This window comes from Schistocerca americana, chromosome 10 (genome assembly GCF_021461395.2).
Source record: "Schistocerca americana isolate TAMUIC-IGC-003095 chromosome 10, iqSchAmer2.1, whole genome shotgun sequence".
Taxonomy (NCBI): Eukaryota; Metazoa; Arthropoda; class Insecta; order Orthoptera; family Acrididae; genus Schistocerca; species Schistocerca americana.
The window spans coordinates 153525097-153545129 of record NC_060128.1 but is presented as its reverse complement, the minus strand read 5'-3'; the positions used below and the strand labels follow the sequence as shown (position 1 = coordinate 153545129).

Genomic DNA, 20033 nt, shown 5'->3' with positions numbered 1-20033 from the left:
ACAGCAGTTGACCGACGTTGCCTGGTGAAACTTTGTTGTGATGCCTCGTGTAAGGAAGAGAAATGCGTACCATCACGTTTCCGACTTTGATAAAGGTCGGATTGTAGCCTATCGCGATTGCCGTTTAACCTATCGAGACATTGCTACTCGCGTTGGTCGAGATCCAATGACTGTTAGCAGAATATGGAATCGGTGGTTTGAAGAGGGTAATACGGAACGCTGTGCTGGATCCCAACGGCCTCGTATCACTAGCCGTCGAGATGACAGGCATCTTATCCGCATGGCTGTAACGTATCGTGCAGCCACGTCTCGATCGCTGAGTCAACAGATGGGGACGTTTGCAAGACAACCACCATCTGCACGAACAGTTCGACGACGTTTGCAGGAGCATGGACTATCAGCTCGGAGACCGTGGCTGCGGTTACCCTTCACGCTGCTTTACAGACAGGAGCGCCTGCGATGGTGCACTCGACGACGAACCTGGGTGCACGAATGGCAATACGTCATTTTTTCGGATGAATCCAGGTTCTGTTTATAGCATCATGGTGGTCGCATCCGTGTTTGGCGACATCGCGGTGAACGCACATTGGAAGCGTGTATTTGCCATCGCCATACTGGCGTATCACCCGGCTTGATGGTATGGGGTGCCATTGGTTACACATCTCGGTCGCGTCTTGTTCGCATTCACGGTAATTTGAACATTGGACGTTACATTTCAGATGTGTTACGGCCCATGGCACTACCCTTCATTCGGTCCCTGCGAAACCCTACATTTCAGCAGGATAATGCACGACCGCATGTTGCAGGTCCTGTACGGGCCTTTCTGGATACAGAAAATGTTCGACTGCTGCCCTGGTAAGCATATTCTCCGAACCTTTCACCAACTGAAAACGTCTTGTCAATGATTGCCGAGCAACTGGCTCGTTACAATACGCCAGTCACTACTTTCGATGTACTGTGGTATCGTGTTGAAGCTGCACGGGCAGCTGTACCTCTACACGCCATCCAAGCTCTGTTTCACTCAATGCCCAGGAATATCAAGGCCGTTATTACGGCCACAGGTGGTTGTTCTGGCTACTGAATTCTCAGGATCTACGCACCCAAATTGCGTGAAAATGTAATGACATGTCAGTTCTAGTATAATATATTTGTCCAATGAATACCCGTTTATCATCTGCATTTCTTCTTGGGGCAGCAATTTTAATGGCCTGTAGTGTAAAACCTAAAAGTAAGTTCAATATTTAACCAGGCTTGTTGTAATCTAACTGAATTTATGCGAAATACATATAGGTATGAACTATACGTATTTCGCATAAATTCAGTTAGATTACTAATAAGCCTGGTTAGATATTGAACTTATTTTTAGGTTTTAATAGAAATTTTCTTTTGTATTGTTTTAGAATCCGAAGATCGTCATTGTATGGCCGAAACCGGCTATGACTGTGTCATAAGAATGTGATTGCGTCTGTAAATAAACAAAAAATTTTTTACAGAGTAGCGTAAGATGTGAAGCCGAATGTCTGAGGAAACAGGGCAGGCGGTCCAGAGTTAGCGCTGCCGAGAGCCCGCCGGAAGCGGCCCTCACGTGCGGGGGAGGGGGGTGGCGGGCAGCGGAGCGTCTCGCGGCGAAAGCCCCCCGGGCCACGGCCGGCCGGCGCCAGGCACCCACCGCCACGCACCCCGCGCTGCCCGCCTATAAAAGCCGGCGCCGGAGCAGCGGTCAGGCAGTCAGAGCAGCGTCCTCCTTCGGCCGTGATATCCACCTGACGCGAACGCACGCACGGAGTCATGCGAAGAGAGGTGAGTCTCATTCTGTCTACCCAGCTGACGGCGGTTCTGTCCGAGCCGACCACAAATAACACGGGTTGGGCCATCTGCTTACAGCTACGTCCTAGTGGAGGGTACACCCAAAAGTTTTCGACGTAAGGTGTGCACAGCATTTTACACGCTGTCTGTTTATTTATCTTCGTGAGCCACAATTATTTTGCCTCCTTTGGTGTTGTCATCTACAACATTGCCCCCTGTCCCAACCTCCCCATCTAAAAGCAGCACTTACACTCTGCGTCCTCCGTTATTTGCTGGACGTATTACTACCTCCGTCTTCCCTTGCTGTTATTACTCTCTATATCTCCCTCTACTACCAAGGAAGTTATTCCCTGACCTCTTGAAACAGCTCCTCTCATCATGTCCCTTCTTCTACTGAGTGTTTCCCACTCATCATTTTACTTCACCTATTCTGTGACGAACATCTACATTTCTCATTTTACCAATCCCATTGGTTTCTTCTGCAGCACCACACCTCTACATCTACTTCGCAAGCCACCCAACGGTGCGTGGCGGAGGGCACTTTACGTGCCACTCTCGTTACCTCCCTTTCCTGTTCCAGTCGTGTATGGTTACCGGGCAGAATGACTGCCGGAAAGCCCCCGTGCGCGCTCGAATCTCTCTAATTTTACATTCGTGATCTCCTCGGGAGGTATAAGTAGGGGGAAGCAATATACTCGATACGTCATCCAGAAACGCACCCTCTCGAAACCTGGACAGCAAGCTACACCGCGATGCAGAGCGCCTCTCTTGCAGAGTCTGCCACTTGAGTTTGCTAAACATCTCCGTAACGCTATCACGCTTACCAAATAACCCTGTGACGAAACGCGCCGCTCTTCTTTGGATCTTCTCTATCTCCTCTGTCAACCGTACCTGGTACGGATCCCACACTGATGAGCAATACTCAAACATAGGTCGAAAGAGTGTTTTGTAAGCCACCTCCTTTGTTGGTGAACTACATTTTCTAAGGACTCTCCTAATGAATCTCAACCTGGCACCCGCCTTACCAACAATTAATTCTATATGATCATTCTTCTTCAAATCGTCCCGTACGCATACTCCCAGATATTTTACAGAAGTAACTGCTACCGGTGTCTGTTCCGCTATCGTATAATCATACAATAAAGGATCCTTCTTTCTATGTATTCGCAATACATTCGATTTGTCTATGTTAAGGGTCAGTTGCCACTCCCTGCACCAAGTGCCTATCTGCACCGATTCTCTTCCTTTCTGGTTCATGATTGGTCCAAATGGCACTGAGCACTTTGGGACTTAACATCAGTCCCCTAGAACTTAGAACTACTTAAACCTAACTAAGGACAACACACACATCCACGCCCGAGGCAGGATTCGAACCTGCGACCGTAGCGGTCGCGCGGTTCCATACTCAAGCGCCTAGAACCGCTCGGTCACAGCGGCCGGCCGGTTCGTGATTCGCTACCATAACAACGTTATGCTCCAGACGTATATTGTCAGAAATTTCTTAGTCTAATGAAGGCCTATGCTTGGTACCAGTACACTTGTTATAGCGACATCGCTTGCGGTAGCCTGCTTGTAACATCTTCCTTGGTTCAGCCGTCGTGTTTTATTTTGATTCAGAGTTAAGGGAATTCCTGCATTTCTTCTATCCCACAAATGTGCCCTAGCTCTGCTGTCTCGTTGCGAAGTACGCATACACAATGCGCAAGCGAAAGAACCTGTCTTTAACAAACAGCGGTTCTGTAACATTAGAAGGCTGCAACCGTCGAAATGAACGTAATATTTGGTACCATTATCCCTCGATATCTCCTCAATTCTCTCTTACTTTGGTAGCACATTCCTTTTTCCTGAAATTCGTCTTTCATATCGCTAAATTCTATCTGCGCTTTACTAAACCTATTAAAGATGTGTATTTTCTTACGATTTTATTCTTTTAAATAAACGCGAGTGTTCGTATATTCTGTTTTTCAGCTTACATCTGGAACTGTTGTGTGCAGTCACATTTTTCCCTGTATTTATGCATTTGGAAGTGACGTTTTCGGTCTGATGGCACTTTCACTTGCGTAAAATCACATATGCGTCCAATATTAGAATATTTCTCAAATTTGTGGCATCCATAGTAGGTAGGACCAACATGGGATATTGAGCGTATATAAATAAGGTACTCAAGAATGGTCTCAGGTCTCTTTTGACTCACAAGAGACTAACGAAAATATTGAGTAGCCTGAATTGGCAAGAGCAAGTTATCCCTTGACAACCTTTTCACAAAGCTTTCAACACCAATATAAAGAATCTGAAGTTACTTTTCATTTTCCCGTAGGGCTATGAAGACCAGGCTAGACTGGTTGCAGCACAAACAAAGGTACTTAATTCTTCCCGCGCTCTTGCGCTAGTACGCAGAGTACTTGTGTAGATGTACACAAATATTTTTCAGTACTTTCAAGTTCGGGTTTAAACCTGTAGTAATTGTACTCGTAAAGCAACTGCGGACTTTGTGGCTTCGGAAATTAAGAATTATCTACACAACAAAATGGTGAGTGTTGTTCATCAGTATGGCATCCTTACCAGGTAGGTATAGAAGAGGTAGAGAAGATCCAAAGAAGAGCGGGGCGTTTGGTCATGTGATCATCTAGTCGCCACTAAGAGCGTTCTCGACATGCTCATTAAACTCCATTGGTAGACGTTAGGCATTCTGCATCACGGAGAGGTTTGCTATTGAAATTTCGAGACAGCACCTTCCGGACAACGTATTACTCCCAAATACATCTCTAGTAATGACCACGACGAGGAAATTCGAGAAATTAGAGCCAATAAGAGGCTCACCGTCTATCATTCTTCCCACGTGCCATTCGCGAGTTGAACAGGGAAGGGGGGAAGAGCTAGTGGCACAGTACCCTCCGGTACACACCATTAGGTGGCTTGGGGATTGTGATTTTAGATAGATGTGGTATGGGAATATCTTGAGTCTCCAACAGCTATAACGGGGATAAAATCAGGCTGAATGGGATCAACGAATCAACCTCGTACGTATTGCATTTTCCAGCGCAAGGGGCTCTTTAGCACGCGGTACATTCAAAAGTACGCTGTCTGACGCACCTTGACAGACATTCTTAGCGTGTAGATACAGGTCAAGATCTAGAGCGCCCTCAGCAATGTGTGCTTGCAGCAGTACTTACAAACATTCACAGGCGGCTCGCTTTCGCTGTGGACCATGGCTGAGAAAGGCGCCCGCACGTTACGGTCGCCGTCCCACGCTGTTTCAGTGTGCTGGTTTCCCACACTTAAGAAGTCCCTCACCTAGCAGCCATGTTTTCAAAACAGACACGCTGCCGGCAGAATCCTGTGCTGACACGACATTTGAAACTGGACGAGAACTGGACACAGTGTCTCCATTTGCAAGTCACGTAAGGCTTCCCCCCTACTTCATCATGTATAAAGAATAACAACCACTAGTAAATAGCACTCCAATCAGTACGTAATATACAGCACATAATGCAACTCTACCACGAACGGAGGTTGCTCGAAAAGCAGTGAGTTGGTCACGTGTTCCATAGATCATTTGTACGGATCTTTTATCGAAATGGTATGAAACGAGTCGGTTTACAGGATATGTATACATGATTAGTGATAAAATCCATGAACATATTATTTAGAATCAAACTTTCACTCTGCAGCGGAATGTGCGCTGATGTAAAACTTCCTGGCGAATTAAAACTGCGTGCTGGACCGAGACTCGAACTCGGGACGTTTGCCTTTCACGGGACTTTGCTAGAGCACTTGCCCGCGAAAGGCAAAGGTCACAAGCTCGAGTTTTGGTCCGGCTTGCAGTTTTGATCTGCCTGTAAGTGTCACATAATTTAGTCCTACTCGTGGAACTACATTCTTTTTTAATGTCTGTCAGTTTTCAAGCAGAAATTCGTGAATGGAATAGAAGGAGTTCTCCGCAAGAAATGATTTTAAATTAGATTTAATACTTTCTTCCTGCCGGTCAGACACTTTATGTCAGTGGGTTTTTGTTTCTGCATGTTGAAGTCCTTTCTGATCCACTAACAGCTTTAATAGTGGGTAACAAAGGTCATTTTTTGCCTCTAGCTTTGTAGGTGTGGACATCACTGGTCGTCTCAAACTGTGACGGATTATTTATGACGAATTTCATTACCGAAAATATGTACTGCGACGGTCTCTAAGAGGTACCTACATGACGTCCATGGGTGATCACCACATATTATTCTCACTGCTCGCTTTTCTGCAATCAATATTTTCTTTCTAAGCGATGATTACCACAGAAAATTATTCCATAAGATGCCACTGAGCAAAAATATGCAAAATATCTTAGCAACTGCATAAATAGCAAAAGTATCTGAACTTAACTGTTTGAGAAGCTCAGTAATCTAAGGAACGGGAGCAGACCCAAAACTGAACCTTGTGGGACGCCATGATTTTTTTTACCCACTCACTAAACTTTTCTACATTTCCGACATTGACTGAATTATTCGGTACAACCTTATTCGTTTTGTTTGTTTAGTATGTGTCAAACTGATTGTAATGCCATCAATTCCACAAAACTTGAGGTTTTCCAAGAGATTAACAAGATGTACACGATCCAATACTTTGCAAAGATCACGGAAAATACCAAATGGTGAAGTGGTATTAGTTAAGGCTCGTAATATATGATGAGTGAATGTATAAATTACTGTTGCAAGTGGATGAGTTACTTTACCTCTGGAAGGTGCACTTGTCTTACATTTTTAATAACGTCGTGCTCACGAGAATGGCAGAGGAAAGTTCCTAGAACCGTATTCCCCCTTCCAACTAAAACGGACCATCTAGTGTCTTGACTCTGCTTTCTACTCTAGTGGAACCAATTTTAAGCAGTACTTTCAGCTTCTACCAGTCAATAGCGGAGCGCACAGGTCGCCTGCTTCACTTGTTGCTTATCAGTCAGCCATTGCATGTTTTGACATTGGAGAAAGTTTTTACGTTTTGCTATGTTTCTCGTTACTTCTCCTAGAACTTCTCCTCTAAGCTGTTTAATCTATATGTGTTCTCGAGTAGTTAGGTTTAAGTTTAACGTTTCTTTGTAAATCGTTTCATTGAGATGTTTCAATAAAAATTTATTTGGTGAACAGAATGTGGGCTCTACTTGCGTAAACTGCTGAAACTGGAGCACCTTCAGTTGCGTCAACCGGACCCGTTACTGTCTGTATTTAATGTATGCCTGTTTTAGTACACCCTCCATTGGAGATTCGACGAGGATAATGGGGAAGGCTGCTCAAAGAAAGCGGAGTTGTTCTAAATTGACTAAAGCATTGAAGCATTTGGGAAACATAACATGGGTTGGTAGGAGGCCAGTAAACAGTGTAACGTCCAAAAACACGAGGCTGTCCAAAGCTAAGTACGGTACACAAGAGGACGCAGCAGCAAGCGGAATAGGCAGACATAGAATTTTGGGTGAAGATCTTGAACAAGGTCTGGTATGGAAGCTTCTTTCTTTGGCCCTACTCGTAATAACATGTGAAAAATTGCAGTACAAATGGCTGAGAGAAATAGCACTTAACATCCTTTGAAAGACAAAACTGCTAGGGCAAAAAAGTTTAATCTTTTTCTTGACCGTCAGAAAATTCAGAAAGAAACCCTACAGGAATATCCTATAGCAAGGCTCATGGCCATGCTGATTTAGGTTTTCCGTGATTTCCCTAAATCATTCCAGGCGAATGCCGAGATGGTTCCTTTGAACGGGTACGGCCGATTTCTTTCCCCATCCTTCCTTAATCCGATGTGACCGATGACCTCGCTGTTTCGACCCCTCCCCCAAAACCAACCAACTAACCAAGGCTCTTGGGTTCAACAAAGAACCCAGAGAGAAGTTATATAGCCTTCTGGAAAATGTTAAATTAAACTTACTTTGGAACTAGATTATGTTTTGTCTAATTTAATACCTGTTTCTAGTTTTGTCTACTACTCTTTTACTTATTTCTACGAGAGAGCCAATTTTGGTATCTATTTTTCGTGTCTGCGAAGTGTAAGGTATTCGAGAGTAATTTTTTTTGGGAATAACTTTCAAAGATATTTTCTATGAGTAAAATATAAATGGTGCTTATCATCTACATCTACATCTTCATGGATACTCTGCAAATCACATGTAAGTGCCTGGCAGAGGGTTCATCGAACCACCTTCACAATTCTCTATTATTCCAATCTCGTATAGCGCGCGGAAAGAATGAACACCTATATCTTTCCGTGCGAGCTCTGATTTTCTTTTTTTTTTTTTTTTTTTAATCGTGGTGATCGTTCCGCCCTATGAAGGTCGGTGTCAACAAAATATTTTCGCATTCGGAGGAGGAAGTCGGTGATTGGAATTTCGTGAGAAGATTCTGTCGCAACGAAAAACGCCTTTCTTTTAACGATTTCCAGCCCAAATCCTGTATCATTTCTGTGACACTCTGTCCCACATTTCGCGATAATACAAAACGTGCTGCCTTTCTTTGAACTTTTTCGATGTACTCCGTCAGTCCTACCTGGTAAGGATCCCACGCCGCGCGGCAGTATTCTAAAAGAGGACGGACAAGCGTAGTGTATCCAGTCTCCTTAGTAGGTCTGTTACATTTAATAAGTGATCTGCCAATAAAACGCAGCCTTTGGCTAGCCTTCCCCACAACATTTTCTGTGTGTTCTTTCCAATTTAGGTTGTTCGTAATTGTAATAACTAGATATTTGGTTGAATTTATCGTGTAACCGAAGTTTAACGAGTTCCTTTTAGTACTCGTGTGGATGACCATCATATTATTTAAAATATAACTTCTATTATTAATAACCAAAAACGAACTGGCTTACGGTTTTGGACACTTTCCTCTACAGTATGTACGATCTTCAACAGGTCTTGATGAGAGCAAAGTGATTATGGAATAAAAACTGTAAGGTGCTCTTTCAAAGAGTCGTACTGCTATTCGTGTTTTCATAAAGAACAAAATTACAAGAGAGGCAATTACTCTTATTAATGTCCCCCCTGGTAGCTAAACAACATTTGAATGACAGATTTTTTTTTTTATTTTGCTTCTGGACAAAAAGTCATTCCGGAGCGGTCGAGGTACATAGCGCACGCTGTACGGTATACGCAGAATAATTAAAATTTCCTAATCTGATGTCGATTCTGGACTCGCAGATGTAGTGGACAGAAGCGTAATCTCGGAGATAGGCCGGATGGGCTCGTATGCCCCGGTTTTTCCGCGCGTCACGGTCCAGCGACATAAGCACCGAACGACCGCTCCATATGGTGGGAGGAACAGGTGGCGTACTTTCTGGACACGCACGCTTGGAGGACGGAGAAAGCAGTTCTCCAGTAGTTTCCGCTGGACAGCGCAGCACGCAACCGCTTTCCAGAGCTCCCTCCCCCCCCCCCCCCTCCCCCCTCGCCCGTGTTAATTGGGCTGGCCGTCGCCTCGCTCTGTTGCTCAAGATCCTCTCCAGACAACAACAATGTTTAAAAGGCCGCGACGCCACACTCCGGCGAGTCCGCTATCTCGATGCAAGAAGTTCCGGGAATTGAGAGGAGATGGCGCCGCGAGCGCATGTACGAAGAGAACGGAATTTCGCCTCTGTTACGTTGGGCTATCATGTGTATCACAGGCCATGTCCCAACCTCGTATGGAAGGCAGTTTGGTTCATTCGGCCAGATGTACACTACTGTCCGTTAAAATTGCTACACCAAGAAGAAATGCAGATGATAAACGGGTATTCATTGGGCGAATATATTATACTATGACTGACATGTGATTACATTTTCAAGCGGCTTGGATGCATAGATACTGAGAAATCAGAAAATCTGGCAGTAATAACGGCCTTGATGCGCCTGGGCATTGAGTCAAACAGAGCTTGGATGGCGTCTACAGGTACAGCTGCCATGCAGCTTCAACACGATACCACAGTTCATCAAGAGTAGTGGCTGGCGTATTGTGACGAGAAAGTTGCTCGGCCACCATTGACCAGACTTTTCAATTGGTGAGAGATCTGGAGAATGAGCTGGCCAGGGCAGCAGTCGAACATTTTCTGTATCCAGATAGGCGCGCACAAGACCTGCAACATGCGGTCGTGCATTATCCTGCTGAAATTTAGGGTATCTCAGAGTTCAAATGTAGGGTAGAACCGTGGGTCGTAACACATCTGAAATGTAACGTCCACTGTTCTAAGTGCCGTCAATGCGAAAAAGAGGTGACCGAGACGTGTAACCAATGGCACCTCATACCATCACGCCGGGTAACACGCCAATATGGCGATGGCGTATACACTCTTCAAATGTGCGTTCTCCGCGATGTCGCCAAACACGGATGCGACCATTACGATGCTGTAAACGGAACCTGGGTTCATCCGGAAAAATGTTTCGCCATTCGTGCATCCAGGTTCGTCATTGAATACAGCGTCAAGGGTAACCGCAGCCACGGTCTCCGAGCTGATAGTCCATGCTGCTGCAAACGTCGTCGAACTGTTCGAGCAGATGGTTGTCGTCTTGCAAACGTCCCCATCTGTTGACTCAGGGATCGAGACGTGGCTGCACGATACGTTACAGCCATGCGGATAAGATGCCTGTCATCTCGACTGCTAGTGATACGAGACCGTTGGGATCCAGCACGGCGTTCCGTATTACCCTCCTGAACCCACCAATTCTGCTAACAGTCATTGGATCTCGACCCACGCGAGCAGCAATGTCGCGATACGATAAACCGCAATCGCGATAGACTACAATCCGACCTTTATCAAAGTCGGAAACGTGATGGTACGCATTTCTCCCCGTTACACGAGGCATCACAACGTTTCACCAGGCAACGCCGGTCAGCTGCTGTTTGTGTATGAGAAATCGGTTGGAAACTTTTCTCATGTCAGCACGTTGTAGGTGTCGCCACCGGCGCCAACCTTGTGTGAATGCTCTGAAACGCTAATCATTTGAATATCACAGCATCCTCTTCCTGTCGGTCTAATGTCGCGTCTGTAGCACGTCATCTTCGTGATGTAGAAATTGTAATGACCAGCAGTGTATATTTCACGTTCTAATCAATGATTAACTTCAGTCATAGCGTCTTAGAAATTACATCGGCTGAAAGCGATCACTCATCTTGACACGGTCCACATGACTACTTTTGTTTTATAATTTTACTAGCTGACAAACAGGGTCTTACACGGGTATTCAATTAGTCATTTTTCTATTAGAAACAAAAAACGAGCTTTGTAGTGTGATACCGAAAAAAATTCATTTCCATCGTGATCGTGAAAACAGCTTTGAAATTATGCAATAGACTCGGTGTGACATGATGCCATACATTTCATGAACGCAGCTGTTTCGCGTGTCTACAGCTGTGTTTTGTAAACGTCTCTATGGCAACACCTCGTCATAGCTTCATAGGCGGCTATTATTTTCGCCTAGAACAGTTTGCGCTTCGCAGTTTAAAGCGGTCAGAAGCCCTTGCCAGGTGTCACCTATTTCTTGAAGCTGACTCGACTGTAGAGTCTCTTAGTAGCAAAGAAAAAATATATTAAAAGTTCATGCATGATGCGGCATTTTTCTCCAAACATCTCCGTGTCTATAGCGTCATGTCACTTCAACTATGTGTCGTTCAATGACATACTTGTGTAGGTACTTGAGCGGCATATGTGGATACTGCCTGCGAAATTTCTTGCGAACGCAGTTAGTAGCAGAGAAGTAATACCATTAAACGTCAAGCATGATGGGGCAGTCTTACACACATCTCGTAGTTTCTCATGTCGTCTCCCCTGAATCATTCGAATGACATGGAAATCGGTAGATGTACAGACGGACCAGTGGTTACAATTTCAGAAAAATTGGACAGTTTATTCAAGAGAAAGAGCTCCACAGACTGGGCATAACAATAACGGATTAGTCCATCTTTGGTCCTTATGCAAGTAGTTATTTGCTTTGGTGTTGATCCAAAGAGTTACTGGGTGTCGTCCTGAGGAATATAGTGCGAAATTCTGCACAACTGGCGCGGTGTATAGTCAAAATCCCGAGCTGGTTGGAGGGCCCTACCCATAATACTCCAGATGTTCACTAAAAAACTACATCCGAAAAGGCCATGAAGGCCCAACAATACTGACCGGTCGCCGTGTCATCCTCAGCCTACAGGCTTCACTGGATGCGGATATGGAGGGGCATGTGGTCAAGACACCGCTCTCCCAATCCTATGTCAATTTACGAGACCGAAACACCTCCTTCTTAGTCAAGTAGCTCATTACAAGGGCTGAAGGCACCCTGATTGCCAACAGTGCTCGACAGACTGGATGGTCACCCATCCAAAGGCTAGCCCACCCCGACAGCGCTTAAATTCGGTGATCTGACGGGAACCGGCGTTACCACTGCGACAAGGCCACTGGCTCTGTCAACACAGATTTTCTGTGAATGTTTGTGCAGCCATTGTTGGTGATGTCTTGATTGGGCCCCATGTTCTTCCACCTACGCTCAATGGAGCACGTTATCATGATTTCATACGGGATACTCTACCTGTGCTGCTAGAACATGTGCCTTTACAAGTACGACACAACATGTGGTTCATGGACGATAGAGGTCCTGCACATTTCAGTCGAAGTGTTCGTACAACAACAGATTCGGTGACCGATGGATTGGTAGAGGCGGACCAATTCCATGGCCTCCACGCTCTCCTTACATCAACCCTCTTGACTTTCATTTATGGGGGCATTTGAAAGCTCTTGTCTACCCAACCCCGGTACCAAATGTAGAGACTCTTCGTGCTCGTATTGTGGACAGCTGTGATACAATACGCCATTCTCCAGGGCTGCATCAACGCATCAGGGATTCCATGCGACGGAGGGTGGATGCATGTATCCTCGCTAGCGGAGGACATTTTGAACATTTCCTGTAACAAAGTGTTTGAAGTCACGCTGGTACGTTCTCTTGCTGTGTGTTTCCATTCCATAATTAATGTGATTTGAAGAGAAGTAATAAAATGAGCTCTAACATGGAACGTAAGCGTTTCCGGACGCATGTCCACATAACATATTTTCTTTCTTTGTGTGTAAGGAATGTTTCCTGAAAGTTTGGCCGTACCTTTTTGTAACACCCTGTATAAATATTCATATTATTAAGATAAAAGTCATTTTATATACCCACCACTACGCACCGCAAGGTGGCTTGCGGAGTGTAGACATAACTGTAGATGTAACAGGTAATGCTGTTGACATCGTGTGGAACTAACGTAATTTAATGGATTTGTAAGTAGCCGCCAACTTTGGCAGGAGTATCGGCTGATGATGTAATTAGACGGCGAACTAGGGCGAGAACCTCGCTTCCGTAATTGCTCGGCCCGTTAGGCGAGACAGATCGGCGGTCGGCGCGTTCTGCCTAAGGCCCCATTAGGGCGGAGTACAGTGGAGGATGTGCGGTCAGCAGCGGCAACAAGCGGGTTAGCCACGGGCCGGAGGTTTGCGCAGGCACAGAATCGTGCAGTGCGGGGGGGGGGGAGGGGGGGGGGGTGATGAGGGAGGGAGGGGGAAGGGTGGAAGGGGGGAGGGGTGGTGAGATGGAGAGCACTGGTGACGTTCGGGAGCGGCAACTGTCTGAAGCGAAATGTCTCTTCCGCCGAAATCAGATCAACGTCTACCTACATTTCACAACGCAATATGTTTCTGAAATAAACCGCTATCAGCTCTATATGAACTTTTAGAGGAACACGACTGCTTTCCTGCTTTCGCGATGCCAAATCACATCATCAGGTGTACATCTACAAGATAGGAAACGTACAATTGACATTACGATAAAAAAAAGAATACATACCTCTCCTATTGATTTTTGCTGTATGACAACCAATATGGAATACTCACACGCCAGTAAAACATTTACGCACTGATACGGGAAGAAGAGGGACTCAACAGTGTCAAAATAAAATACTGTCACCTATAATGAACAGACATGATAGTTCAAACTGACCAGTTGAGAAACTGGCACGTAAAAAGCGCGTTTACCCACCGTGAAAAGAACAAAATAGCAACAATGAAAGAACGCGATTAAAAAAGCTCACGTCATACCGGGAACGATCTACAGCAACCCTCAAATCGACTGGCCGTGCAGGGCCATATTGGGTGTGTCACTGAGGGCACAACTGACACCATACATATAGCGGGGAAAGTTGCAAACATTTCGCGGATATTCAAATATCTACAGAATGACTGAGGCCCCCGCTTTTAACTTGTCAATATTTAACAGGTCGATAGAACTACACTACAGGCCATTAAAATTGCTACACCAAGAAGAAATGCAAATGAAAAACGGGTATTCATTGGACAAATATATTATACTATAACTGACATGTCATCACATTTTCGCGCAATTTGGGTGCATAGCAACTGAGAAATCAGTACCCAGAACAACCACCTCTGGCCGTAATAACGGCCTTGATACGCCTGCGCATTGAGTCAAACAGAGCTTGGATGGCGTGTACAGGTGCCCATGCAGCTTCATCACGATACCACAGTTCATCAAGAGTAGTGACTGGCGTATTGTGACGAGCCAGTTGCTCGGCCACCATTGCCCAGACGTTTTCAATTGGTGAGAGAACTGGAGAATGTGCTGGCCAGGGCAGCAGTCGAACAATTGCTGTATCCAGAAAGGCCCGTACGTGACCTGCAACATGCGGTCGTGCATTATCCTACTGAAATGTAAGGTTTCCCAGGAATCGAATGAAGGGTAGAGCCACGGGTCGTAACACATCCGAAATGTAACGTCCATTGTTCAAAGTGCCGTCAATGCGAACAAGAGGTGACCGAGACGTGTAACCAATGGCACCCAATACCATCACGCTAGGTGATACGCCTGTCATCTCGACTGCTAGTGATACGAGGCCGTTGTGATCCAGCACTGCGTTCCGTATTACCCTCCTGAACCCACCGATTCCATATTCTGCTAACAGCCATTGAATCTCGACCAACGCGATCAGCAATGTCGCGGTGCGATAGACCCCAATCGGGATAGGCTACAGTCCGACCTTTCTCAAAGTCGGAAACGTGATGGTACGCATTTCTCCTCCTTACACGAGGCATCACAACAACGTTTCACCACGCAACGCCTGTCAACTGCTGTTTGTGAATGAGAAATCGGTTGGAAACTTTCCTCATGTCAGCACTTTGTAGGTGTCGCCACCGGCGCCAACCTTGTGTGAATGCTCTGAAAAGCTAATCATTTGCATATCACAGCATCTTCTTCCTGTCGGTTAAATTTCGCGTCTGTAGCACGTCATCTTCGTGGGGTAACAATTTTAATGGCCAGTAATGCATAATGCCCTGCCTGCAACGGGTACAGTATTTAGTTTCAGAACGTTCACTCCTTCCCATACCAGGGCGTAAATGTTTTACTGACGAGTGAGTATTTCACAGCGGTTGTCATACACGATAATTTGGATAAGTATCTTTTTCTTATCATAATGTCGATTTACGTTTTCTGTCTTGTAGGTGTACACCTGAAGATGTGAGATGACATCACGAAATCGATACTTTATTGATTGGTTGGTTGATTCAGCGGAAGGGACCAAACAACGAAGACATCTGTCCATCGGAATAGGGTAGGATGGGGAAGGAAGTCGGCCATGCCCTTTCAAAGAAACCATCCCGGTATTTGCCTGAAGCGATTTAGGGAATTCACAGAAAACTATATGAGCATGGTCGGACGCGGGTTTGAACCATCATCCTCCAGAATGCGAGTTCAGTTTGCTAACCTCTGCGCCACCTTCCTAGGTGGAAAGCCAGTCGTACCAAAAGTACAGAGGGTCCCAAAAAAGAATGACCCGATTTTAACTTGTAATAATAACGAGACAAATGTCACTAGGTAACTGAAACAGCGCTAGATGTAATCGGTATGGTCTAGAGTTCCAGAAAAAATCCGCTAGATGTCGCTACGAGCGCAATTTCCTCAATGCCAACGTTCCTCAACTCTGGATAGGGCGTACAAGGCCGCGAGGCCAGGCTTTACACTCTTGGCCTCCTAGGTCCCCTGACTTAACACCACGTGATTTCTTCCTGTGCGGATATGTTAAACATTGTGTTTACGTTCCTTCATTACCTAGTAACATTGATGAACTAAAAACCAGAATATCAGTTGCTGTAATTCCAGTGACACCTTTCCGGCCGCTGTGGCCGAGTGGTTCTAGGCGCATCAGTCCGGAACCACACTGCTGCTACGGTCGCAGGTTCGAATCATTCCTCGGGAAAGTGTGTGTGTGATATCCTTAGGTTAGTTAGGTGTAAGTAGTTCTAAGTCTAGGGGACATGACCTCAGATGTTAAGTTCCATAGTGCTCAGAGCCATTTGAACCATTTGAAGACGCCTTATGCTCTGTTTGGGATGAATTCGGATATCGACTAGATGACGTCCGTGTAGCCAAATGGTTCAAATGGCTCTGAGCACTATGGGACTTAACTTCTGAGGTCATCAGTCCGCTAGAACTTAGAACTACTTAAAACTAACTAACCTAAGGAAACCACACACATCCATGCCCGAGGTAGGATTCGAACCTGCGACCGTAGCGGTCGGCCACTCAGACCGGCCGGCCGTCCGTGCAGCCAATGGAGGACATATTGAGCATTTAAGATGGATTTTTATAAACTTCTGTCTTTTTTGAGTAATTTAGTATTGAATTTGTTGGTGTTCAGCCCTTCTTCATAATAAATAATTCTATTTACAATCGGGTCATTCTATTTGGGGCACCCTGTATTCCACCATGTGTGCGTGATACGAGATAATACAGACGAAATACCCTCAAGATCTCAAGAAGTATGCAACAATTCGTCTTCCAGAGCAGAAAAGTGATGACAGATGTGAATAATGCCAAACTACGAGCTTAATAAATCATGCTGGGGGCTTCATTCGTGAATTTTTTCCAATCGTTAAAATATTTCACACTTTCAGAATTATTATCCACCGCGTTTTGCTTTCTTTTTTGGGAAGATAGGAGTTAGTAGGCTATGTGATGGCAGCATTTTCCACTTTATCCCTCTTTGTGCACACCATCACCGACGTCGTCAGCAACAGCTGAAACACTTCACCGTACATGATGCACCGATTATGGTCGGTTGAGACATCTGTAGCGTAGACTGTCCAGCTGTACACCGCTCAAGTGGTGTCAACTATAGTGCTCTTTAATGAGATTTTCACTCTGCAGCGGAGTGTGCGCTGATATGAAACTTCCTGGCAGATTAAAACTGTGTGCCCGACCGAGACTCCAACAGGATCTTTGCCTTTCGCGGGCAAGTGCTCTACCAACTGAGCTAGCCAAGAACGACTCACGCCCCGTCCTCACAGCTCTACTTCTGACAGTACCTCGTCTCCTAACTTCCAAACTTTAAAGAAGCTCTCCTGCGAACCTTGCAGAACTAGCACTTCTGAAAGAAAGTATATTGCGGAGACATGGCTTAGCCACAGCCTGGGGGTGTTTCCAGAATGAGATTTTCACTCTGCAGCGGAGTGTGCGCTGATATGAAATTTCCTGACAGATTAAAACTGTGTGCCGGACCGAGAGTCGAACTCGGGACCTTTGCCTTTTGCGGGCAAGTGCTCTACCAACTGAGCTAGCCAAGAACGACTCACGCCCCGTCCTCACAGCTCTACTTCTGCTAGTACCTCGTCTCCTGCTCTTGTGAACCTTATGATAAAATGTAGACTACCTATTTTGCCATTGGCTGACACGACTTCATTGCCCGCAGACGCTGTTGGCCCTGCTTACCGTCGCCCTCGCGGCAACGGTGGCGGCGAAAGACTCCCCGGCGGCCAAGGAGGGCCACAGGACGAAGCAGGCTGAGGAGGAGATCAGCAGGACCCAGAAGAAGCGCGGCCTCTTCGACCTGGGCTACGGGGGCGGCTACGGCTCCGGGCTGGGCATTGGCTACCTGGGGGGCGGCCACGGGCTCTTCGGGGGCGGCGGCGGCTTCGGCGGCAGCTACGGAGGCCACGGCCACGTCAAGACCGTCACAGTCACCCAGAAGGTCGGCATCCCCGTGCCGCAGCCGTACACCGTCCACGTGCCCGTTGACAAGCCCGTCCCGTACCCCGTGGCCAAGCCGTTCCCCGTCGAAGTCAAGGTCCCCGTCGACAGGCCTTACCCCGTACCGGTCGAGAAGCCGGTCCCTTACCCGGTGGAGAAGCCTTTCCCAGTACCGGTGAAGGTGCCGGTGGACCGACCCTACACCGTCCACGTACCCGTCGAGAGGCCCGTACCTTACCCCGTGGAAGTCAAGGTCCCGGTACCCCAGCCCTATCCCGTCCACGTCCCCAAGCCCTACGCCGTCGTCGTCGAGAAGAAGGTCCCCGTGCCAGAGCCCTACCCGGTCGAAGTAAAGGTCCCCGTACCACAGCCGTACACTGTCCACGTCAAGGTACCGGTGGAAGTGCCCGTCGACCGCCCTTACCCCGTCCACGTCAAGGTCCCCGTCGACAGGCCGTACCCGGTGCACGTCCCACAGCCCTACCCAGTGGAGAAACCAGTACCTGTACCCTACACTGTCGAGAAGCCCTACCCCGTGCCGGTGAAGGTGCCCGTCGACCGTCCTTACCCAGTGGATGTCCCCAAACCCTACCCAGTACCTGTAGAGAAACCTGTGCCCTACCCAGTCGAGAAGCCAGTTCCCTACCCCGTCGAGAAGCCCGTAGCCTACCCGGTCAAGGTACCTGTTGACAGGCCCTACCCAGTCGATGTGCCCAAGCCAGTCCCTTACCCAGTTGACAAGCCTTACCCTGTGCCTGTTGACAAGCCCTACCCAGTGCCAGTAAAGGTCCCAGTAGAAAGGCCCTACCCAGTTCCCGTGAAGGTCCCCGTGGCGGTCCCGATCAAGTCTCACTACGGCGGTGAAGGTCTAGGAGGTGGCTACGGAGGTGGATTAGGGGGCTACGGAGGTGGATTTGGCGGCTACAGTGGAGGCGGCTACAGTGGAGGCTACCACCATTAAGGCAAACTGTTGATGCTCTGAGGTTACCACCATGGAGTTCGTCTCCTTCGCCAACATCGTCGATCATTAACCGCGCCGACAGTATCGAAGTACCATCTGAAACATTATCATTATCAGTCGTCTGTCCTGTGATTCTACGCCCTGAACAACATCTGACGTCATCACTGAGGTCCAACTGATCATCATTCCTCACTGCTGATCCTGCTCCTTGAGTCGTCGCTCACACTCAACTCCCATGCACCACATGTTTTTGTATGTATTCGCAACTGCATATAATTGTACCGCTGGCTACCATGTGACTCTCAATGGAATTTTCCTTCAATTTTCCTTCAACTTTCCTTCACCATATCATCACGATTACTCAAATTTGTTATGAGGAGGAAAAATTGTCTCCTTCTGACAACTAGTTGTGAACCCTCCAACTTGAGTGTAGTATACGTTGCTCAAAAAAGGATAGTCCAGCACATTACAGAGCACTTCAATCGAAGAGGCTCTGTGACGGGCAAGTCCAAACGAAGTAAGCGTTCCTTGGAGGATGATGATGCCAAAGCATCCTAGTTACCAGAAATCACATTGCTAATGCCTCCTTGGATACGCCTAAGAGAACTGCATACAGGAAGAGTCACTGTGTAACAGAACGGTACAAATATGCTTTTGCATTATGTATAGTTTCCAGTCATATGTCAAAGTGTCTGCTTGACGTACACCATCTCATTTTGTGATAAGTCTTGTTTATATGTTCACAACTATTTTTGTACTGCAAAAATAAATAAAAAATAAAGAATATTTTACTCAAATTTTCTGCTCTCGGCTATATTCCATTTACTTTCCTGTAAGTTTCACAAGCACTTCCTCAGATCTTTAACTCATCTGATAAGACGTTTGTCCACTTATATCGGGAAATTATAAACATTAAATTGTGATTCTCAGTAGCCTCTAAGGTATTATTCTTCTTACAAATTAAAATTACTGAATGCGGTCATGGTTGCTTTTCTGGTTCACCTGATCAATGGTATTACTCAGTCACCTTCATTTCTATCGAGCACAATGAAGGAAAACAGCTACTAACATAATATCATGATGTAATACATTCCTCTTTACTGGGTGAGTATGTCGCAAGAAAAATCTGTAACGATCCATTTGATCACGATCGAGACGTATTATCACTAGGAGTAATCGAGGCGTAGGCCACAACTCTTTTTTCCGTTCCCTCCTCCCCCGCAATTTCTATCTTTCGCTTACCTCTTCATCTCAGAGCAGTACACCGGGTACGGCCTG

The 20033-nt window shown here is 46.4% G+C and overlaps 1 protein-coding gene across 1 annotated transcript; it reads left to right on the top strand.

Moving 5' to 3' along the window:
• The first annotated feature begins 1724 nt into the window (after positions 1-1724).
• LOC124552441 (repetitive proline-rich cell wall protein 2-like) lies at positions 1725-19552 on the top strand. The gene is made up of 2 exons (XM_047126713.1): positions 1725-1800; positions 17517-19552. Exons 1-2 carry the CDS (start codon positions 1789-1791, stop codon positions 18753-18755), a joined length of 1251 nt encoding a protein of 416 aa, XP_046982669.1. The 5' UTR covers positions 1725-1788; the 3' UTR covers positions 18756-19552.
• The last annotated feature ends 481 nt before the right edge of the window (positions 19553-20033 follow it).